Here is a 22,432-nt window from a genome sequence, read left to right as displayed (position 1 = left end):
GGGACCTCGGCGACGTGAGACAGCAGTGCTAACCACTGCGCCACCGTGCTACCCCTTCTTTCAGTCATTTCTTGATATCACGTAGAGTGAATCGTATTGGCTAAAGACTCCCGCGAGGAGACCGAGATGGATCATCCACTTGGCCTTTCTGGCTGAAGATTTTTGCGAATGCTGTCTTGGACCTGTCTTGCGGTTGAGACAGGACATACCCAGGAATTGTGACAGTGGTGTCTGGGACATTTTCTGTCAGGTATGATTCTGAGAGTATGACTACGTCAGGCTGTTGCTTGACTAGTCTGTGAGACAACTCTCCCAACTTTGGCACAAACCACCAGGTGCTAGTAAGGAGGAAATTGCAGGGTCGACAGGGCTGAGTTTGCCATTGTCATTTCTAGTGCCTGTGTTGATTCCGGGTGGTCTGCCCGGTTTCATTCCTTTTTTGTGTTTTTGAAGCAGTTGGAGACAATCGAGTGGCTTGCTAGGCCATTTCAGAGTACAATTAAGAGTCAACCACATTGTTGTGGGTCACATGTAGGCCTGACCAGATAAGGATGGCAGATTTCCTGCCCTAAAGGACATTAGTGAATCAGATTGGATTTTACAACAATCGGCAATGGTTCATGGCCATTATTAGATGTTTTTAATTCCAGATATTTTATTGAGTCCCGGGTCCCCGGATCATGACCTTGAGTCTCTGGATTACTAATCCAGTGACAATACCATTACGCCACCACTTCTCCTTCCACAAGGTCAAGTTATATGCTTTATTTTACAATGCCCTGTGAATACAACCGAGAACATTATTTTAGCAATAACTTTAGCCAATTCGCAACCCACTGCAGCTAATTCCATGAATACATTTTAACTTCTTACCTAAGGAACAGTGCAAGGTGCTTTACCAAGACTTTCAAATTCCGGTCAGTAATTTGCATCTTTCCCAACAGCTCTGGTAGCTTCACTGCAAGAAAATCGATAAAAGTAAAATGCAATTCCATTTTAAAAAACTTATACGTGATCCTTTTGAAGCTTCTTTCATCATCCCTTTTATACCTTGGTAATAAAGTGTGTGACCATATTCTTGATGCCATTTGTTTTCTTTTTTCAAACTTGAAGAGCAAATGACCAAAATCTCTTTTCAGTTATTTACTGTACTTTCCCCTGCACATCCCAATATGTATTTGCAGTATCTATTTAAGATGCAAATCTGTATTTATTCTATATTCTTCCCAAATCAAAATTATATTGGGTTTCAGTTTTCTTCTTGCATTCGATGGTGGATTTATATTGTTTACCCGGCAAAGTGAATTCCAACCCCAGCCATCCCCTGGAGCCCCCAACATAATGGGTGTTCAATAATCAGCGCCAGACTATAATTATTTTCTGACTAGTTTGTCGGCTGATCACCTGATGAAACTTGGCCACTATCCAAGGTCAGCACCAGAATTCCTGTCACCTCCCTCTGATTCTACTGCAAACATTGACACACCTCAGCATTGCAAACAAACTCCTGTTACAACATTGCAAATTCAGAATTCTAATATATAGGGTTAAATTTGTATTAAAAGGTGACGCAAAATTCAATCTTAATATTTTACCAGGCACCTAAGCTTAGTTATAAATAGATTTTCAACTTCGTCATACATACTTTCGGGGTCACATATCTACAGAAACATATTCAAGACTGCATATCATAATGCAGTTCTGTCACTCTTGCAATTTTTAGGACTTCCATCCATAAATAAGAGCAGAATGTTTCATGCAACATAATTTCATATTTCTATACAGCAAACAATGGTTAGCTCTTACAGATATCTTTAGGATGAATATTCAAAACCAATTAAATTAATTAAAATATTTACCAGGTACATTGTAAAATCATACTGCAAAGCTGGCGACCATTCAAAATATCATGCCTGTACAAGCTCTTTGAAAGGCCTATTGAATTAATTTTACTCCTTGCTGTTTCCCCATTACATTGCAAAATATGGTATGATTGAAGGTTTACCTGCCATTTTTAGAAATTCCTTACCGAGATTGAAAAGTCACTTGATATTCAGATTTTTAATCGGTTTCCATTTAACCCATATTAGATGGCATCTACTTAATTCTTATAATTTCCTCTTTACACTTCCAGTTTCTTCCACTGAAAATAAAAATGCACAAAAACTTACCAAACAGTCGCAAAAGATGCTGAGCTCCATAGATATACGAGGGTGCTGGAGGATGTTCAATCAATGGATAATTATCTGGCATCATTTTCCAAGACAAAACCTGTTAAACCAACACAAAAGTCAGTTTTCAGTGACATATGTTCACTATTAAAGTAGTCAGTGCAAGAATATTTCAACAGATCAAAGCCAATTCCAATCTATTCCTGGATTCCTAATCCAACATTATTATATTTTATACTTAAATGCTTCTCAATCTAATTAGACATGCTCAAGATTCAGTTTGCTGAATCTTAATACATTGGTCAACTGCCAGATCTACCCTAGAATCAAACTTCAGGTCTCAACTGTTTTTGCAAAAATGCATTTAAGTGAAATGTATGGGGCGCGATCTACTGGCTGTACACGCCGGTGGGATATTCCAGTCCCATGCCGGCACACGGGTTTCCCGGCATCAAGGAGCGCAGTGACTGGGAAGTCTCGTTGACAACGACGGGGTCGGTAAATCCCGCTAGCGGGCTGCCTCCTTCGCCAAAAATCACGCGGTGGGTTGGTCGGCAAATCCCACCCATTTTGTTTAAACTATCACGATTACACTTTATTAAGGACAGGCCCAGTTTATGCTAATACTAAGAAATGTTTTCTATCCTGTACATTTCTCAAGTTTAAAAAAGGAATTTTAAAATATAAAATTACATGGAAGTTCCAAAATAGAAAAAGGGCATCTTGCCATTTCCTTGGCCCTCCAAATTACTCACTTAACCCTTTATTTTAGTGGAATCTGCAAATCTGGACACATTCATTCTCACTTGCCCTGTATCCAAATCATTGAAGGGCAGAGTGAATAGAAAGTCACAGAATAAAACCTTACTGAACACCACAATCCACTTCGAACTACTCTGAGAAATTGAGCTAAAGTTTTCTTGCATCCCTTCCAACCAGTGTTTAATTTACATTGCTAATCCCTTACTTCTATATTGTTAATCCTTTCGTAGTCTGCTATGTGGCACCTTATCAAAGGATTTCTCAAAATGCCCAGTGCACTACATGTGCTGCATTATCTTCACCGTTAGACTGACCATTCTTTCAAGAACTCTTATCAGGTATGGTAAACGTGATCCTGTTGGCGGCTTCTAATGCTTTTCTTATCTTTATATTTGGCAAACTCATTTTTTTTAAAAAACATGTCAACATGTTCCCTGTCACAGATGTTAATTAACTGAACTGTGAATATGGATGTTCACCATGCTTCTCTTTTTGAAAATGATTATCACATTGGCCATTCTCCAGTCCTTGGGTGCTCATCCACTTTTAACAGTCTGGCAATAAAATTCCTCGGGTTTCCTCTATTGTATGCCAAAAAGTATCAGCAATTTCATCCCCTTTATCTTAATAAATAAAAGAAAAGTGAGAATTATCTTGTTCCATTTCTAATCAATTTCAAAGTTTACCTCCTTCTCGACATTGTTATCTTTTAGCAAACCCTGAAGGAAAGTAGTTGTTAACTATGCTCAAAGTCCATTTATCCTTTACTAAATCAATATCCATTTGTCTCAGGAGCCGCACCTCAGAATCCCAATTCCCTTTTTGCTTATATATTTGCAGAATAGTATATTTTTTGAATTCCCTCATCAGACTCCATTCTTCCTTTCTAACCCTTTTAACAACAACTTGCACTTCGCAGGAGCATTACCAAACAGAATCTGGCACCAAACCTCAGGAGATATTTGGGCAGACGACCAAAAGCTTGGTCAAAGAAGTAGGAGCTTCCAAAAGGAGGAGAGAGGGGTGGAGCGATTAAAATCGAGGATGCTTTAGAGGCAAGTATTGAAGTAATGCAGGTATCTCAGAGGGTTGTAAAGATGGAAGACATCAAAGAGATTCGGAAGGGTGATGCCTCAGAGGGATTTGAAAGTAAGGACAAAAATTCTACAATTGGGGCATTGCTTAATGGGAAACTGATGTTGGTTGGCACAGGGGTAATGGGTGTGAGTTACAACATGGGTGGCAGAGCTTAGGATGACTTCAAGTTTATTCTAAAGATTCCCCTGCCGAGCCCTGACCTTGCATCTTTCTCCATTTTCTCTGTATCCCTTTATGCTCACTCTGAACTTATTTTATGCATGAGGTCCACCTCGTACTCTCATGATCCTATTCCCACTAAACTGTAGACCACACAACTTCCCTTCCTGGTCCCCAAATTAGCTAATGGGGTTACCTGTTCGCTCTCTACAGTACTGTCCCTCAGTCTTTAATTCACACCTCTGCTAAAAAAAATGTTTGAGCCCACTGTCTTTGAAAACTACTGCCACCAACCTCCCTTTCCTCTCCAAAGTTCTGAAACATGTACTCGGCTCCTAAATCTGTGCCCACCTTTCCTTGAACTCTTTTGGAACATCATCCTCCTCCAAAGCCTCGCCAGTGCCTTCCAAGTGGGTGGGATTACATGTGCCTGGGTCCATTCTGATCTCTAATCATAGCCAAAATATCAATTAAAGTGGCTTCTCTTCTCACTCCAAAACCATGACTTCTGGAGTCCTCGACCACAGTAGTTTCTGATTGATATACTACCCCATGGCGACATCACCCAATAACACACCAGTTTCCATGTGTACACTGACGATTCCCACTACTTCTCTTGACAACGGCACAATTGCTAAAGTATCAGACTGTCTGTCCGACATAGAGCAAGAATTCCTTCCAAATATTGGGACAACTGAAGTCCTAAATCTTCAGTCCCCAACTCCGAACTCCATTCTCCCGCTTGAACTATCTGAGGCTGAACTTTGCTGTCTGCAACCTAGATATCACATATCACTCTAAGATGAGCTTTCAACCACATCTCCATGTCTGTAACATCACCGCAGCTCATCAGCTGCTGAAATCCTCATCCATGCCTTTGTCACCTTTTGACTTGATTATTCCAAAGCACGCCTCGCTGGTCTCTCGTGTTTTACCCTCTGTAAACTTCAGGTCATCTAAAACTCTGTTGTCGGTGCTCTTCTGCGAAATTCTCCGGAAACGGCGCGATGTCCGCCGACTGGCGCCCAAAATGGCGCCAATCAGACGGGCATCGCGCCGCCCCAAAGGTGCGGAATGCTCCGCATCTTTGGGGGCCGAGCCCCAACATTGAGGGGCTAGGCCGACGCCGGAGGAATTTCCGCCCCGCCAGCTGGCGGAAACGGCCTTTGTTGCCCCGCCAGCTGGCGCGGAAATGACATCTCCGGGCGGCACATGCGCGGGAGCGTCAGCGGCCGCTGAGTTTCCCACGCATGCGCAGTGGAGGGAGTCTCTTCCACCTCCGCCATGGTGGAGACCGTGGCGGAGGCGGAAGGGAAAGAGTGCCCCCACGGCACAGGCCCGCCCGGGGATCGTGGGCCAGGCCACCGTAGGGGCACCCCCCGGGGCCAGATCGCCCCGCGAACCCCCCCTGGACCCCGGAGCTCATCCGCGCCGCCTTGTCCCGCCGGTAAGGTAGATGATTTAATTTACGCCGGCGGGACAGGCAATTTATCGGCGGGACTTCGGCCCATTTGGGCCGGAGAATCGAGCGGGGGGGGGCCGCCAACCAGCGCGGTGCGATTCCCGCCCCCGCCGAATATCCGGTGCCGGAGACTTCGGCAACCGGCGGGGGCGGGATTCACGCCAGCCCCCGGCGATTCTCCAACCCGGCAGGGGGTCGGAGAATGTCGCCCCTTACTTGTGTCAAGCCTTGTTCGCGCATCAACTTTGTGCTTGCTGTCCTACATTGGCTTTAGGACAATTAACGTCTCCATTTAAAAATTGTTATCTTTATTTTCAAGTCCCTCCATAACTATGCCTCTCCCTGTCTCTGCAATTTCCTCCTGCCCCAAGAGTTTTCAAATACCTCAGCTCATCAAATTCTGGCCACTTGAGAATCCCTGATTTTAATTGCTCCACCATTGACGGCTGTAGTTGCCAAGGCCCTAAACTCTGGAATTTACTCCTTATACCTCTCTGTCAATATTGCAGGATTCCCTTGAAGAGATGGATGTTCAGTAGGTTACAAAGTGAGCCACTTTTAGCTTTCTTACCAGGGTATGCTGGTGGACTTTGAAAAAGGAACAGGCTGCAGATACATTTAAGATACAACAGCCTTCAGATTATTAAAATGGCATGGATTTTGCCGCTTTTGGCTGCTGCTGATGTTGTTCTTGAGTAGTTTCTCCCTCATTGTTGGGATAATAAAACTCTTTATCGGAAGACAATTTTGGTCACATGATCAATTGCTATTGTCCACCAAGAATGGTGCAGCAATCCAAAGCCACTGCTACACAATGGGCAATAGATAACGGCAGCTGTCTCTTAAGTCTGAAAGTCTATTGACATTGAGTTTTGAGTAAACCACAAACAATAAGTAGGAGTAAATTTCACAGATGGGCTTTGTTTGGTTATGTCTTTTCAGAGGTCCCCATCCAAAATCATTCAATTTGGAACTTTCCGGAGGCTCGAGATAATAGCAAAGTCACCTGACCCTTGGCAATTATCTTAGCCACCATATTAGTGTAAATTTTTGAATAAAAGATAGTTCCAGAAAATTATATACTGAATGTAGTCCAGTAACGTTATGAATAAAACACACCTTCACTGGGCATGACAGCATAGAAATTGACTTTCTGTGTTTCTATACATCATTGCAGAGGGGAAGCATGTTGAAATAGGAGGAGCAAAGGATGGATTGATCCTTGGGGGACATTAGAGGTAATTATATAAGAGAGGGAAGAGAAGCCACAGCATGTGAATCTCTGGCTATAATTATGTGAATAAGAATGGAAGCAAGTGTTCGCAATTCCACCCAGCTGGATAATAAGTATCTTTGGAGTTGGATGGCGAAGAGAATATGTCAAAGGCTTCAGACAGGTAGAGAAAGATATATTTTTCTTTTTATAAATAAATTTAGAATACCCAATTATTGTTTTTCCAGTTAAGGGACAATTTAGCACGGCTAATTCACCAACTCTGCACATCTTTTGGGTTGTGGGCGTGAGACCCAAGCAGACACGGGAAGAATGTGCAAACACCACACGGACAGTGACCCAGGACTGGTGTCGAACCCGGTTCTCTGTGCCTTGAGGCAGTAGTGATAACCACTTGGTTATTGTGCTGTGCTAGGTCGAGAAAGATGAGGGGGGAATAGTATAGCTTTCTCACAGTCACATCAGATGTCACTTGTGACTTTGATGAGCTGTTTCAGTAGTGCGAAGAGGATTGAAGGGATTCAAACAAGGAAAGGTGGGCATGGATTTGGAAGGCAACAATCCATTCCAGAACTTTGAAAAGGAAAGGGATGCAAAAAAAGAGTTTTTGTTTTGAGGAGTGGAGTCACAATGTCAGATTCGAAGGAGAGTAAGTACAGTACCTGAGAGGAAGACACTGGTCACAATATCAGCTAACATGGGAACCAAGAAGGGATGTTCTTTCTTTCTTTTCTCATATATGCTCTTATTTTTCATCATATCCATTATTCCATATGCCCCTTTATTCAATTTTAGTTTGTTTCTGTCCTCTATTGATCCATTTGAAACTTGGGGAGTCATTTTTAGAAAGAAACATATAACATCTATGATAAGCATTTCTACAACATCCTTAATGTAGAAAAAGAACCCAAGGGGCATAAGTCAGACAGGAAAGTTGACAGTTCAGCGATGTGACCAAAGGCTGAAAAGTGAGGTTAGAGTTAGGTTTTAAAGAGAGGTGAAGGCGCAGAGAGATCTCCAGGGTTGTGGTGGTGTTGGAAGGGGGAGAAACTCTCAAAGATTACCAAAGGCACAGCCACGAGTGGTGACTGTGGGGTGATGGGAGAGGGGATGTAGGGAATCCAGAAGCAGTGGGACACAGAGTTTGAGGATGGAGATGGAAGGTTTTTGAGGGTGTAACAGAGCCAGTGAAGAGATTTTGAAAGGATTTAAACACTGGGATGAGAAGATTTTAAATTTAAGAGGTTGAGGGGCTGGGAGTCAATGTATGCTGCTGAGGATTAGCGTGATGGATGATGGATTATAACCTAGTGTGGTATATACATATTTACACATTTTCATATATTTGCAGAACTGATTATCTGTTGAATAAAGCAGATGGATAATTTAATTGATCTGTTGATGCATTAAACATATGTAAAATATTTTACAGGATTCTCTTTCAAAATTGAAATACAATACATATTTATTGTCACAAACGGTCTTGGAAATTTGTACACATTATAGGGGAATTAATGACATGTAAAATACATTTTCAATTCTCTTTGTATTCTTGGACTAACTGATAGACCAATTTCTACTGAATTTTCAACCAAATGAACTGATACATCTTCTTAATAGGCATCTTCTCCCAAACAATTGTGTGTTAAATATGTAGAATCCCAAAAACAAATTCGTAGTGTAGTTTACACTAAAGTTTTCAAAGTTGTCCTGTCACTGAAGTAGTCTGTCTTCTTTATAAAGTAACTGAACCATGACTTCAGAGATTTTCAGAATCTCTTCCATTTTGTTACTTCACATTCATTCTACAGAATTTTGAAAAAGATTAATTTGGAAATTGTAATTTGACCCGAGGTTAATGTAAAATCTCCAATACAAAAAACAACTAAAGCTGTCATCCTAGAAATTTCCCACTTTCTCTGTCTTATAGCTTTGACAAAGGGTCACCTGGACTCGAAATGTTAGCTCTTTTCTCTCCCTACAGATGCTGCCAGGCCTGCTGAGATTTTCCAGCATTTTTTCTTTGGATTCTAGAAATTATGCCATTGATCCACAGTACATCTTCCGAAAATATCGATAAACCATAAAAACAAATTTAGCAGATCGCTTGCTACAATACATCATAGTACTACAAATAAAATCTAATTTTCAGAATTATGGCAGGTTGAGCTATAATATTCAATCCAACATTTAGTCCCATTTCCCTTTTCACTGCTGTGCTGCCCAACCTCCAGAGGCTTCCTGAAAACTTTCCATGAATCAATTTCAAAATTCTTATCCCAACCTATAAATCACTCCATGTCTTTGCCCCTCCTTACGTGTACAACCTCATTCATTCCTATTTTCACGAACACTTCTGACTCTGAACTCTTTTTGAGACTTCCCCCCCCCACAGCCTTCGCTCCATTCCACTATTGGCTGCAGAACCATATATCATTTCAGACCAGACTCCGGAATATTCTGCATGGTCCCCTCCATCTTCCAAGTTCCCTCCCCTTTTCAGTAATGATTCCTGTGCCGAGTCGTGCTAGTGGGCCATGCTATCCAACTGCACACTCAAAGGTTTTGAGAGGCAAGCCTCCCTCCACTTTGAAATGAGTGTTCTTGTGCAGCAGTTCTCACTTTTAACCCATTATGCAATAGAGTTTGTAGGAATGTCAAATACAGACGGAACATAAAATAACAAACTTTGGATGTTTCTCATTATCTCTGCATCCCAGTATAAATTGTTGATTTGCAGCGACGGCATTTTATTAAAGGATGGATTGCTTCTTTGGAAGAAAATATATGGTCCACATCAAGAGAATGGCAAGTTAAAAACTCGTACAAGTGTTTTAAAATAATATTCACACGTACTGAGCCCACAAAGAGGTTAGAAACTCGTACCTCATTCAATTCATTGCTCCTTCTGCGATCAAACACTGCAGCTCCTTCTTTACTAGGTGTCAGGGTGACAGGAGAGGAGGAGCCACTATGAACAGGTGTTTCTTCAAAGTAAAAAAATGCATTTGAATTAAACAAATATTAACTTTCATTTTAAACAGTTACCAAATAAATGGAGAAAGCATGAGGGGTTACTATCAAGCACAATTAAGTGCCTTAACAGCTTAAAAAAAACCTAAATGTGCCATTTATATTCACATTCACTGGTTTTCCCTCAAGAAAAATGAGCAGAAAATCACATAATCCAATCTCCATAATATTGAAGAACATCATTTAAACTTCATGAAATGGAAACAGAATTTGACATATGCATTCATCACAAAAAAAAGATATTGATTATTTCCTTCAAGTAAAATTTTCCATGTTAGTATTTCCCAGGCATCTGGCTGAGGCCCTACTAGACGTAATTTATACTAATGGCGAAGATACAGGAACCCATTTCACAAAAAAATACAGTGCAGAAAAGGCCTTTCGGCCCATTGAGTCTGTGGTCAAGTTCACAAAGAGGACTATTGAACTGGACAAAGCACTTGGAAACCTACAAAAGGAGTATTCAATTGGGCAATTTGGTCCCAGATCAAATTCAATTTGGATACATTTAAGGTACTACCTATAATAATAATATTTATTAGGGTCACAACTAGGCTAACATAACATTGCAATGAAGTTACAGTTGTTGGAGAAATAAATTTCACAAATATATCATTGGCAGTGTGGAAATAGCTAATAGAGAAGTGATCTGGCAGTCATTGTGGAGCAGTAATAAGCAAGCAATTAGAATACTAAATTATTCAACAAGCCTGAAGATATGGTGAAGTAATACAATGATCTGATCTCACTTTTCTCACAAGGCTTCTGAATGAAATTGACAGTCGAGGGCAAGAGGAGTGTCCAGCTGCAACTAAACACCCAAAATTTATAGGACACTAAAGCATTCAAGGAAGACTTTAATTCAATCAGGCTGAACTGAATTTGAATTTGGGTCCGAGAGTTGGCAGGACATGAACTAATTAACTCCATCCATTCTTGTATACTTAGCCCAACCTGAAATGCTAACTGAAGTCACTACATAGGTGCACTTTGAAACTATTGTCATGCAAATAGTTTTCCATTATTAATGGTTTCTACATCGCTACTTATCTCCAACAATAAATATCTGACAATTCTAAAGGTGATCTGTGATCATCACAACAAGAATGTCAGAATGTGCAATTTGGAAAATGCTTCTTTTCAATTAAGATCACGAAGTTACAACAAAAGTGTTAAATACCTACTTTTTTCCAAGTGTAAAAGTAGTCTGGGCATTTGGGCAGCAGATTCATAAAACCGGCGCTTTGACTGGGGAGAAGCACTGCTTTCAGATAGTCTGTCACAGCCTGATGCATGCCGTGTAGATCGCCTCAACGACTGAACAGATTCAGGATCAATCTTTCGTCGCTTTGGTGTTGCAGGGTCGCCTGACAAGGGCTGGCTGTCTGTGGATTGGGGTGTTGATGGGTTCAGAAGAGGAGGAGGACTTGGTGAATGCTCCTTTTGAACTCTTAAGTAAGGAAATAGAGTAAACACTTAAATAAGTGCAATACCTTGGTAAATACCAACATGAACAGACTTAGTAGTACACCATAAGTTATGCTGAGAATGGACGCACATAAGCAAAACTAAAATTCCCAAAGTCGACAATGATCCTCGTTCGGAGTCTCAAAGTAAGCTGGACAATTTTCTGGAGGTTTCCCAGTTAATCACCCCACCAAGTAACACCTTAAGTTTTAAAGACAAGTAGGTTTTAAAGTACTGTTGCTCTAATGCTGGAATTATGTCAATGGGAATCGGGGTTGGGGGGGAGGGGGTCTTCGTTGGTTGGAGTCATATCTAGCACAAAAGAAGCACTGGGAACGGGAGTTGGGATAGGCTGGGATCGAGAATGTGAGCGAGTGATTTGTTTCCAAGGGGAACGTGGGAATTTAATAGTTAATTATTTACCCTGATGACACATTCTCCATTGACAGTGAAAAGTCTTTTAACTGCTTCCCATTTTCAAATAGTTTTATTCTGGATAAATAATGAGTTGGACAGAAATGGCAGCATCTGGGGGGTTTCCTTCACACAACTCCTTCACACAGGCTTCACCGGGACAGGAAGAAACAGCTGATTTCTGACCCTCTCCCCTGAAAGCGGCGGGAATGTTACAATGGGAAGTCGGGAGGAAAAGGGCGGCACGGCGGTTGGCACCACTGCCTCACAGTGCCAGGGACCCAGATTAAATTCTGGCCTCGAGTGATTGTCTGTGTGGAGTTTGCCCTTTCTCCCCGTGTTTGCATGGGTTTCCTCCAGGTGTTCTGGTTTCCTCCTGCAGTCCAAAGATGTGCAGATTAGGTGGACTGGCCATGCTAAACTGCCCCTTAGCGTCCAAAGGTGAGGTGGGATAATGGAGTTACGGGGATAGGGAGGGTGAGCCTAGATAGGGTGCTCTTTGAGGTTTGGTGCTGACTCAATGGGCCGAATGGCCTCCTTCTGCTCTGTCAGAGTTTTATAGTTCTGAGATGGTTGTGGTTGTTGGAGGTCAATTATCGCAGATCCAGGATATCATTGCAGGAGTTCCTCAGGATAGTGCCCTAGGCCCAACCATCTTCTGCTACTTCATCAATGATCTGCACCATTGAGGACTCCTCAGATATGAAGCAACCAATGACTAAATGCAACAAAACCTGGACAATAGTTAGGATCGGGCTAACAAGTGGCAAGTCCGCACCACACAACTGCCAGGCAATGACCATCTCCAACAGGATGGAATCTAACCATCACACCTTAGCATTCAATATCATTATTATTGCTGAATTCCCCACTATCAACATTCTGGGGATTACCATTGTCCAGGAACTGAACTCGGCTATCCTGTGTCTAAAAGACAAGGTTAGAGGCTAGGAATCCTGCAGCGAGTAACTCACTTCCTGACTCCCGAAAGTCTGTCCACCACTTAAAAGGCACAAACGTGATAAAATATTCTCCACTTGCCTGAATGAGCTCAACTGCAACAACACTCAACCCAGGACAAAGCAGCCCAGTTGGCAACATATCCACAAACATTCATTCCTTTCACCACGGGTGAACAGTGGCAATAGCGTGTACCATTGACAAGATGCACTGCAGGAGTTCACCAAGACCTTTTAGATGGCATTTTCCAAACGCACAACTGCCAACATTTAGAAGGACAAGGGCAGCAGACACATGGAAACATCACCACGTGAAAGTCAACACCACCACGGTGGCACGGTAGTTAGCACTGCTGCCTCATAGCTTCAGGGACCTTGGTTTAATTCTGACCTCGGATAACTGTCTGTGTGGTGTTTGCACTTTCTCCCCATATCTGCGTGGGTTTCCTCCGGGTGCTCCGGTTTCCTCCCACGGTCTAAAGATGTGCAGGTTAGGTGGCTTGGTCATGCTAAATTGCCCCTTAAGTGTCCAAAGGTTAGGTGGGATTACTGGAATAGCGTAGAGGCATTGGCTTAAGTAGGATGTTTCTTCCAAGGGCCGGTGCAGACTCGATGGGCTGAATGGCTTCCTCCTGCACTGCAAATTCTATGATAATTAGATTAACTGGTCCTATAAAAATATCTTTTTTCTGTAATACATATGTACATTTTACTTATGAGTCCTTGGAATATAAATATCTTACTTTGATATAGGTACAAAGGTAATTTATTAAAATCAGCCTTGAAAAGAGCATGGACATTAAGTTTTAAGTTTCCCCACTGACATGACTTTTGATAATCTCATATCCTTAGGCAAATGGGAACTTACCGAACATGTGGCAATGTTTCCTTGATTGGAATAAAGAATTTAGATGAAGTAACCTTCTTGAACTGAGCGTGTTCATACTGGTAGAGCAAAATCATGGGTAGTGTAAAATCAAACGTAATTCTTAAACCATCCACCATTTCTTTACAAAGCTCAACACTGCAGAAAAATAAGGATAAAGTATTTAATTACTCAAGTAGTATTGGTTTATTTAATGGATCCAAATTTTGCAGTAAAAAATGGTGAAGCAATCAGCTTTTAATATTATTAAGAACTGAATTCAGACATCAGCTTCTAGCCGTACCCTCCAAGGTGCTTCACTCTAACAGTATCTTGAAGGGAGACGTAGTTTTGAAATACATGACGGGAGAGAAACTGGGGGTATTTACCCGATAACCATGTAACAGGCCAGAAAGTTAGGGCTTGTCCATTCAACTGAAAATGAATTTTAATGGCGTGATCAGATTCAAGAACTACCAAATAATTTCACTGGCACTGAAATTTATTTTTTACAAATGCAAAGTCTCCTTCTATCAGATTTTACTCATTGTTGCCAATTTTTAAAAAAACTGTTCAGATTCTGCATGTCTCGGTAAGGATTCTTCAATTTGATTGGATTCGTATCCTGTTTGCACAGGTCCCCAATCCCCTGTAGAGGGCACTTCACACTTTTGTACTTCTAAACACTGCAAGTTCCAGTGCAATAGTCCACAGGAAGTCTGTGGACAGGTGTAAGCAGAATGAATGGCTAGCACCTTTTGTTTGCTGCTGGCCAATATCTTTTCCTATTTCCGAAAGGCATTAGGCAGACTTACTTCTTCTCAGGTGGAATATAATGAGGATTCATTGGAATCTGCGAATTACTTTGATGATGTCGAGATCTTTCATTGGCTGAAAAGGCTGCATTAATTGCAAAATGTTTCACATAGGATTCCAAAATATTGATAATGTTCGTCTGGCACGGGAGCTTCACCAACTGAAAAACAAATCATCCAAATTTTTTACATTGAACTGCAGGTTTTTTAAATTATAAGCATTTGAAAATTTAAAGGCTAATTGAAGAAATTTACAACCCGGAAATGTCATAAAGTAATGAGAACAAACAATAATACAATATACCAATTAAAATATTCAGATAATAACTGTTGACTCCAAATTAGCATGGAAGAAAATATGAAGTCAATGAAAATCGAAAGATGTATATCAGAGGACTGTGATCACCCTTATTACACGATCACCTGAATTCAAAATTACACCTGAAGATAAAAGCAAATTACTGTGGATGCTGGAATCTGAAACAAAAACAGAAAATACTGGATAATCTCAGCAGGTCTGACAACATCTGTGGAGAGAAAAGGGAGCTAACATTTCAATTATGGATGACTCTTTGACAAAGCGGAGAGTCATCCAGACTCAAAACGTTAGCTCCCTTCTCTCTCCACCGATGCTGTCAGACCTGCTGAGATTGTCCAGTATTTTCTGTTTTTGTTTCAAAATTACACCAATCGTTAAGGCTGTTATTGTAACAACTGTAATAGTTGTCACAACTGTCAAAACTTACTTAGAACTGTGAATTTTCCTGTCATGAGGTGGCTTACAAGTTAGACTTCTCCCTCGTGTAATAATTGCATTAATAGCAATGCATGTTACATGAAACAAAATTATGTTTCATCATTATCAAGAAAAGCAATCACTGGTGATTTTTTCTCTCTTTGAGGGACACTTATCACAGAATTGGTGCTACATTTGTCTATGCTTCAGCTCAATCCAATCAAAAACTAGTAAATTTGGGAGGCAATTTGAGATGCTCCACAATGTGACAAAGGTAATTTTTCGTCTAAAGTTTTTAGTCTACATAAGCTACAGAAAGATGGAGCACTTTACAGGCTGCAGAAGATTTAAATGCTTTGGGTTCATGTCCAACTCACATGATAAAGAATGCACAATGTGTTGACATATAAACACAGAAAATAGGGCCAGGAATAGGTCAATCGGCCACTCGGTTCTACCATTTAACATGATCATGGCTGATTCTCTACCTCAAAGCTATACTCCTACTCTCTCCCCATACCTCTTAATGCCTTTCATGTCTATAAATCTATTTCCTTCTTAAATATAGTCAATGATTTGGCCTCCACAACCTACTGTGGAAGAGAATTACATAGGTAATTCTCTTCGTGAACCACCTTAGTGAAAAAATGTTTCCTCATCTCAGTCCTAAATGGCCCACTCCGAATGCTGAGACAGTGACCCCTTACTCTAGAACCCACCTCGCAGCCAAAGGAAACAGCAGCCCTGTATCCAGTCTGACCAACCCTGTCAGAATTCAATGAGATACCCTCACTTTTCTTAACTTCAATTAATACAGGCCTAGTCAACCCAATCTCTCCTCATACCATTCTTGCCTCCCAGGAATCAGTCTGATGAACCATTGCTGCACTCCCTCTAGGGCAACTATATCCTTTCTCAAGGAGACCTAAACTGCACACAATGCTCCAGATGTGGTCTCACCAAGGCCCTGTACAGCTGCAATAAGTCATCCTTGTTCCTGTATTCATGGGAACCGATGCAGGAAGTCAGAGGGAAGTAAAACGGGGCCAGAAACAAAATGCAGTAGGGGGGAAAGTGTAAGGCAGAGAAGCCACAGTCAAAAATCAAAAAGGGCCACAGTACAGGGTACAGTGACTGAGGAGAGCGTGAAAAGGGAGGTGTCCAATGCAGGATTGAGGTTGTTGTACCTAAATGCGCGCAGCATACGGAATAAGGTAAATGAGCTTGTTGCGCACATGGAAATTGGCTGGTACGATGTTGTTGGCATCAGAGACATTGCTGCAAGGGGATCAGGGCTGGGATCTAAATATCCAAGGATATATGTCCTATCGAAAGGACAGGCAGATGGGCAAAGGGGGTGAGGTTGCATTGTTAGTAAGGAATGAAGTTAAATCGATAGCAAGGAGCGATATAGGATCAGAAGGCATAGAATCTCTGTGGGTAGAGTTGAGGAATCGCAATGGTAAAAAGACCCTGATGGGAGTTATGTACAGACCCCCTAGCAGTAGTCAGGATGTGGGGCAGATTTCTTTTGGAGCAGCTTGTGACAGAGCCTACTAGGGAGCAGGCAATTCTGGATTTAGTGATGTGTAATGAGGCAGACTTGATTAGGGAACTTAATGAACCCTTAGGGAGCAGTGACCGCAATATGATAGAATTTACCCTGCAGTTTGAGAGGGAGAAGCTACAATCAGATGTAACAATTAAATAAGGGTAACTACAAAGACAAAGGGCAGCACGGTGGCACAGTGATTCAGCACTGAAGTCCTAGGATCGATCCCGGCTCTGGGTCACTGTCCGTGTGGAGTAATTTGCACATTCTTCCCGTGTTTTCGTGGGCTTCGCCCCCACAACCCAAAAGATGTGCAAGCTAGGTGGATTGGCCATGCTAAATTGCCCCTTAATTGAAAAAATGATTTGGATACTCTAAATTTTTTTTAAAACGACAAAAGACATGAGGGAGGATCTGGCCAGAGTTGATTGGAAAAGGAGCCTAGCAGGGAAGACAGTGGAACAGCAATGGCAGGAGTTTTGGGGGGTTATTAGGGAGGCACAACAGAAATTCATCCCAAGGAGGAGGAAACATGCAAAGGGGAAGACATGGCTGACGAGGGTTGTCAAGGACAGCATAAAGGCTAAAGATAAAGCATACAAAGTGGCGAGGATTAGTAGGAAACCAGAGGATTGGGAAGCCTTTAAAAGTGAGCAGAGGGCAACTAAAAAAGCAATAAGGGGGAGAAGATGAAGTATGAGTGCAAGCTAGCTAGTAATATAAAGGAAGATAGGAAGAGATTTTTTTCAATATATAAAAGGTAAGAAAGAGGCAAAAATAGACATTGGACCACTAGAAAATGTGGCTGGAGAAGTAATAATAGGAAACAAAGAAATGGCAAACAAACTGAATAGTTACTTTACATCAGTTTTCACAGTGGAAGATACCAGTGGGATGCCAGAGCTCCAGGAGAACCAGGGGGTAGAGGTGAGTGCAGTGACCATTACTAAGGAGAAGGTTCTGGAGAAACTGAAAGATCTGAAGGTGGATAAGTCATCTGGACCGGATGGACTATACCTCAGCGTCCTAGAAGAGATAGCTGAGGAAATTGTGGAGGCATTAATGAGCTTTTACGAACCACTGGAGGCAGGAAGGGTCCCAGAGGACTGGAAGGTGGCTAATGTAACACCACTGTTTAAGAAGGGAGGGAGGCAGAAGACGGGAAATTATAGGCCGGTTAGCCCGACTTCGGTCATTGGTAAGATTTTAGAGTCTGTTATTAAAGATGAGATCGCGAAGCACTTGGAAGTGCGTGGTAAAATAGGACTGAGTCAGCACAGCTTTGTCCAAGGGAAGTCGTGTCTAACAAATCTGTTAGAGTTCTTTGAGGTGGTAACAAGCAAGTTAGACAAAGGAGAACCAGTGGACGTGATTTATTTAGATTTCCAGAAGGCCTTTGACAAGGTGCCGCACAGGAGACTGTTAAATAAGTGAAGAGCTCATGGTGTTCAGGGTAAGATCCTGGCATGGATAGAGGATTGGCTGACTGGCGGAAGGCAGAGAATGGGGATAAAGGGGTCTTTTTCAGGATGGCAGCCGGTGATTAGTGGTGTGCCTCAGGAGTCTGTGCTGGGACCACAACTTTTTACAATATATATTAATGATCTGGAAGAAGGAACTGAAGGCACTGTTGTTAAGTTTGCAGATGATACAAAGATCTGTCGAGGGACAGGTAGTATTGAGGAAGCAAGGGGCCTGCAGAAGGACTTGGGACAAGCTATATGACTGGGCAATAAAGTGGCAAATGAAATACAATGCGGAAAAGTGTGAGGTTATGCACCTTTGGAAGGAGGAATTTAGGCATAGACTATTTTCTAAATGGGGAAATGCTTCGGAAAGCAGAAGCACAAAGGGACTTGGGAGTCCTTGTTCACGATTCTCTTAAGGTTAATGTGCAGGTTCAGTCAGCAGCTAAGAAGGCAAATGCAATGTTAGCATTCATGTCAAGAGGGCTAGAATACAAGACCAGGGATGTACTTCTGAGGCTGTATAAGGCTCTGGTCAGACCCCATTTGGAGTATTGTGAGCAGTTTTGGGCCCCATATCTAAGGAAGGATGTGCTGGCCTTAGAAAGGGTCCAGAGGAGGTTCACAAGAATTATCTCTGGAATGAAGAACTTGCCGAATGAGGAACGTTTGAGGACTCTGGGTCTGTACTCGTTGGAGTTTAGAAGGATGAGAGGGGATCTTATTGAAACTTACAAGATACTGCTTGACCTGGATGGAGTGGACGTGGAGAGGATGTTTCCACTTGTAGGAAAAACTAGAACCAGAGGACACCATCTCAGGCTAAAGGGACGATCCTTTAAAACAGAGGAGATGAGGAGGAATTTCTTCAGCCAGAGAGTGGTGAATCTGTAGAACTCTTTGCCACAGAAGGCTGTGGAGGCCAATTCACTGATTGTCTTTAAGACAGAGATAGATCGGTTCTTGATTAATAACGGGACCAGGGGTTTATAGGGAGAAGGCAGGAGAATGGGGATGAGAAAATATCAGCCATGATTGAATGGCGGAGCAGACTCGATGAGCCAAGTGGCCCCATTCTGCTCCTATATCTTATGGTCTTATGAAGGTGAACACACCATTTGCCTTCCCAATTGGTTGCTGTACCTGAATGCTTGCTTTCAGTGACTTGTGTACAAGGACACCCAGATCCCTTCGTACATAAATATTTCCCAATCTATCATAATTTAAATAATATTCTGCTATTCTGTTTTTCCTAGCGAGTTTCCTTCACGCTTTTCCACATTATACTGCATCTGCCATTCATATGCCCACCACTAAACTTGTCTAAATCGTCCTGAAGCATCCTCCTAAACATTGACATAGTAAGGCAAATTGAGTAAATTATAGTATACCTTCTACCAAGCATAGGTCATATAGAAATGATTTGTGGAAATGTCTGTCAGATTTAGTATTCTTTGTATTTTTTTTTTTAATAGGGGTTGGGACATGATCTATGTTAAAATTTGTCTGTTATTTAAAAGCTTTGGCATAGGGGAGTAGGACACAACTTCTGCAAGAACTAGGCACCCGGATTGCTTACTCAGAGAAGGTGCTTCTGGCAGACTTTCATTTGTAGTACAACTCCTTTCAGTATTGGCAAACATGTTTAATATACATGCAATAGATGAAAAACTTTAAAAAATATCACTCTACAACAGCAATGGTACCTTTTTTCTTTTGTTGATATAATAGCAATCATCCTCAAGTTTCTTCTTCAGAATTTCTGGAATTTCTATGTTTATGCATTTCTCTTCCATTTCCTTTTTAGAGCAAGTCTCTTGATCATCCTTCTAGATTATGAAGAAAATTGGTCATCTGGGAGCAGTTAAACACAAAATACCAACTTGCTGTTAATTAGTTCTATTTTTTAATTTCCCTCGTGTTGATGTGGCTGCAGCAGTGGGAAGTGTTTAGTCATGATGGGCCAGCCATTGTAATGTGGGGAGCAGTCTTGATGGGATTTTCCCATGGTCAGTTCCATATTTTTGTAACATTTTAAAGAAAGATAAAAAATCTGAACGGAAGGACAATAACAGATGCAAATATTTATGGGTAAATATAATGTAATTAGTATGGTGTTAAGAATCCCAGACTTTATAAGGCAGTTATGTTTAAAGCAGTCTCTCGTAACTCGAGGTAAGGTGGAGTAGTTTGGAGAGGGTTCGGAGGCCTCCAGGTGCATCCCCTTTGCGCAGGATGGTACCCTGGCACTGCTGCTGCCAACTGTGCACCATGGCACTGCCACGTGGGTGCCAGCCTGGCACTGTCGATGTTCCCAGTTGGCACTGCCAGCTGGCAGGGGCACAGCTGGGCTGTCAAGCTGGCATTTTTGTGCGCTGACAATTGGGCCGGTGTGGGTGTTGGGGGTGCAGTATAGTGCGTTGGGACTTGGGGAGCTCAGGGGTCGTTTCACAGGCCTCGGAAGGCCACAGGGCTATGTGCGGCCTCGGGTTTCCCACTTAGCCCCTTATGTAACGCGGGCGGCATTTTATAGCCATGTGTTGCTTGGCGCTGTGAGCACCGGGAAACATGCAGCTAAACGCGTTTGTGTTAGGTCTTTGTTCCCTTTTAGTTGAATCACGCTCATGTGACCTGCTCATTATGGAGACAGAAACGCAAACTTGAGCTTATTGAAATTCAAGTTCAAAGGAGGAGGCAGCTTCCTTTTTTTTTTTTAATTTAGAGTACCCAATTATTTTTTTTCCAATTTAGGGCAATTTTGGCATGGCCAATGCACTTACCTGCACACCTTTGGGTTGTGGGGGTGAGACGCTCACAGACACGGGGAGAATGTGCAAATTCCACATGGAGAGTGACCCAGAGTCGGGATCGAACCCGGGTCCTTGGCGCCGTGAGGTAGCAATGCTAAGCACTGTGCCTCCGTGCCACCCTTGGGAGGCAGCTGGCTTTAATGCCCTCAAGGGACAGTTTTAAAAAGTCTTAAAACGTGAAATCCCATCATGTGACTCTTTGCGTACAGCACTAGGAAATTCACTTCTCTTAAACATCATCAGTCTCTTCAGGGATCGTAACAGGCAACAAGGAACCAAAAGAGGGTTTATGTTTTAAATGGAACATTTAAATGGAACAGGGTGCAGACTATGAAAGAAATCTCAGTTTGTAGCAGGCAAGTTCTAAAAAATCAGCAGTGATGTAAAAATGCAAATGAGGGCATTCTGCCTCAGTAAATGCATAAAAATGAATAGTATGTTTGCCAGACCTCGGTTGCAGCACTGTGTAGTTCGAGGCACCTAATGTAGCTAGAATATTCTCAACCTTGAGGAGGTACAGGAGTGAGTTGAGATGATTCTAGGGATCAAGAATTTAAACTGTATGGTAAAATTAAGTAAATCAAATTCATTCTCTGGAGAGAAAAGCATAATTAATCAAGACAATCTAAATTTAAATTCTGAAGATCATATATATGGACTTTACAAATGGCAGGAAAGAGAAGTTGAAATGTTGATAATTTGAAGAAATTAATAACATTTCTCCAGCCAATGGATAAGAGAGTTGTGGAATAAATTACGAGGGTAAGTCACTGAAACAGATAATATAAATTACATCAGGAGACAAGCTGGTGAGTTTCTGGAAAAAGTAACTGAGAAATGGGATTTTAAAAAAATACAATAGGTAATTGTCCATTCCTCGTATATTTAAATTCTTATGTTTTATCGTGCATTTTCCTATTGCTATGATGTCATCATGCACAACAGGGAGGTTTGTTATAGCATACAGTCACCAGACATTTAAGAAATAAATAACACCATTTTAGCGATTTACATTACAAATTTTCCCTGGGTCCCAATCCCAATAGTTGGGATGAAGTGTGGGTCCCAGAAATTCCGGCAGGGGGATCCAGAGAGTGATTTTGAGGGAGATGGATAATTAGGTGGCTACCTCCATTAGATCCATCCAACTAAGGGCAATGGACAAATGGACAGGCTCCTGAGTCTGGGAGCGGGACCTCATAAGAATGCCGGCATGCCGGGGGGGGGGGCGCAAAATTGAACCTGTCCCCCCACTTCAGTGAAGCAAAAATTCATCCCAACATCTCTTATGTGGCTCAGTGCCACATTTTGTTTCATAATACTCAGGTGAAGCACCTTGGGATATTTTCTTACACTAAAGGAATTATACAAGTTGTGTTGTGATAGTCACTAAGATGGTGTGGTTGCACTTAAGGAATTTCAAGTGTAA

At 41.9% G+C, this 22,432-nt stretch overlaps 1 protein-coding gene across 6 annotated transcripts in view; it reads right to left on the bottom strand.

The window, feature by feature from the left end:
* Positions 1-22,432, bottom strand: part of LOC140428064 (MSL complex subunit 3-like) — a 65,572-nt gene that overhangs the window by 21,042 nt on the left and 22,098 nt on the right. For 5 of the 6 annotated variants that reach the window (XM_072514074.1, XM_072514076.1, XM_072514077.1 and 2 more), the window contains 7 exons: positions 19,900-20,022; positions 14,440-14,600; positions 13,628-13,783; positions 11,104-11,369; positions 9,773-9,873; positions 2,172-2,271; positions 874-958 (listed from right to left, as the gene is read on the bottom strand). In XM_072514074.1, the coding sequence (XP_072370175.1) occupies positions 874-958; positions 2,172-2,271; positions 9,773-9,873; positions 11,104-11,369; positions 13,628-13,783; positions 14,440-14,600; positions 19,900-20,022 (992 nt within the window). The remainder of the gene's footprint in view (positions 1-873; positions 959-2,171; positions 2,272-9,772; positions 9,874-11,103; positions 11,370-13,627; positions 13,784-14,439; positions 14,601-19,899; positions 20,023-22,432) is intronic. The other variant, XM_072514075.1, reaches the window with a different exon arrangement.

The sequence above is a fragment of the Scyliorhinus torazame genome, chromosome 8, assembly GCF_047496885.1.
Source record: "Scyliorhinus torazame isolate Kashiwa2021f chromosome 8, sScyTor2.1, whole genome shotgun sequence".
In the NCBI taxonomy this organism is placed as follows: domain Eukaryota; kingdom Metazoa; phylum Chordata; class Chondrichthyes; order Carcharhiniformes; family Scyliorhinidae; genus Scyliorhinus; species Scyliorhinus torazame.
Note: the sequence above shows the minus strand (reverse complement) of the source record. Positions and strands in the feature narration are given on the sequence as shown.